The 2,045-nt window shown below is 39.8% G+C and overlaps 1 protein-coding gene across 1 annotated transcript; it reads left to right on the forward strand.

Annotated features, from left to right (window-relative positions):
- The first annotated feature begins 654 nt into the window (after positions 1–654).
- LOC107554535 (hydroxycarboxylic acid receptor 2-like) lies at positions 655–1,644 on the forward strand. The gene has a single exon (XM_016237071.1). It carries the CDS (start codon positions 655–657, stop codon positions 1,642–1,644), a length of 990 nt encoding a protein of 329 aa, XP_016092557.1.
- Positions 1,645–2,045: the final 401 nt, after the last annotated feature.

Below are 2,045 nucleotides of genomic sequence, written 5' to 3' on the forward strand. Positions count from 1 at the left end.
ATGACTTCCAGCGCTGACAATCTGACAAAATAAAAAAAAAATAATTAGAGCTAAATTAAATATTCCTGCTTCAAGGTTTCTTCCCCTGTTTTCAACAGAAGAAAATAAAGAGAAACTACAGACAGAAAAAGTGATGGGTAAATGACATCCCTGCCACACATCGATACACAATTCAGCTACATTAGTATATGACTGAAACCAAAACTACAATTTGTAGTACACAATTAAAAGTAAATTATAACAACAATTTAAAAAATCACTAACAAATCTAATCATGGTTCAACAAAAATAGGGGTGTAAGTTACATTGGAAGATTTTAAAATAAGCGCACAGACAACTTGCACTGTTTGAAAGAAAAGGTTGTGTGCCAGCGTTAAACGGCATTGACTCCTGAGGTTCCCGACTACGCCTCTTCTACGCTTAAGACTTAAATAGCCAATAATAATTTAGAAAGAAATTTAAAAGCCAATCTAAGCTAAAACTTTAATTTGACTGATTTTCAATTGGGTGGGCACTGCCCACCCTTGCCCAGACGTAGCCACGCCTCTGGAGCAAACATCTTAAGACCAAGTCTTGGGGGAGTCATTGGCATATTCAGTACTGAGACCAAACAATAAAGATCTGAAGTTCTCGGAGTCTCTCAGCATCAGAATCATGGACAACTCCTCAAAGTGCTGCGCTTTCGAAGCACCCATCTTGGATGAAGTCCTACCTCCGATACTATTCGTCGAATTCATTTTAGGCCTTATGGGGAACGTCCTCGCCCTCTCTATGTTCTTCTTCCACAGGGACACCTGGAAGCCCAATTCTGTTTATCTTGCCCATCTCGCTGTGGCAGATTCGGTGGTCCTTTTCTGCCTTCCTTTCAGGGCCGACTACTACCGCAGGGGCAAGGACTGGGTCTACGGAGATGCTTTCTGCCGTATTTTGCTCTTTCTTTTGGCCGCCAACAGAGCTGCAGGTATATTCTTCCTCACTGCTGTCGCCGTGGACCGATACCTGAAGATCGTCCACCCTCTCAACCGCATCAACCGAATGGGTTTGACCTACGCACTGTGGGTCTCTGTTGGCCTGTGGGGTCTGATCATAGCCATGACTGTCTACCTCCTAACAGACAAGCATTTCTACTATCGAAATAACCGCACACAATGTGAGAGCTTCAACATATGTTTAGGTCACAATGCATTGTCTGACTGGCACAATTCATTCTATGTTATCCAGTTCTTTGTACCCACCGGCATTGTTATCTATTGCACGGCTTGTATTACGTGGCAGCTGAAGAGTAAGACAGTGGACACACAGGGCAAAATCAAAAGAGCCGTGCAGTTTATATTAGCAGTCGCTCTAGTTTTCATTATATGTTTCTTTCCGAGCAATGTCTCCCGTATCGCCGTCTGGGTGTTGAAGAGCTGGTATAGTGAGTGCCAGTATTTCCGTGATGCAAATGTGGCTTTCTACACGACAGTCTGCTTTACCTACTTCAACAGCGTGCTCAATCCCATCGTCTACTATTTCTCCAGCCCAGCGTTCAGTGGATCCCTCAAGAAAGTCTACATGAAACTTCTAGGAAAGAAAATGGACGATGAGGAGGACGATGAGAAGAACAACCGCAGTTCTGTTACAGTATCAGCTAATGTATCTTAAGTTAATATTCACTATGTAGTGTTGATATTATAAAGTCATACACTTTATAATTCATAATAATATTTATTCAGATGTCAACGATAGCTGTTAATGTATATTCATGTAGCCTAATCATCGATTTGTGACCTTCATAAACATTTAATATGCCCTTGACATTAGTCTGTTAATATAAATTAATTACCTACACAAAGGACTTCACTAATACTTTAATAAATGTCTTCAACAGTCCTCTTGCTTTGTTTGATTATTTAATTGTAAAAATAGAAATAGTCAAATTAACACTATATGGAAATATTCAATGTTTTAGATATGAACAAAGTTTTTTTCTTAAATGTGACTATAATTTCTATAACTGTTTGACTCTATGTTGTTGTCATATTGTGCTGTATTTTCCTGATTTA

The sequence above is a fragment of the Sinocyclocheilus grahami genome, unplaced genomic scaffold, assembly GCF_001515645.1.
Source record: "Sinocyclocheilus grahami isolate Dianchi unplaced genomic scaffold, SAMN03320097.WGS_v1.1 scaffold505.1, whole genome shotgun sequence".
Classification (NCBI taxonomy): domain Eukaryota; kingdom Metazoa; phylum Chordata; class Actinopteri; order Cypriniformes; family Cyprinidae; genus Sinocyclocheilus; species Sinocyclocheilus grahami.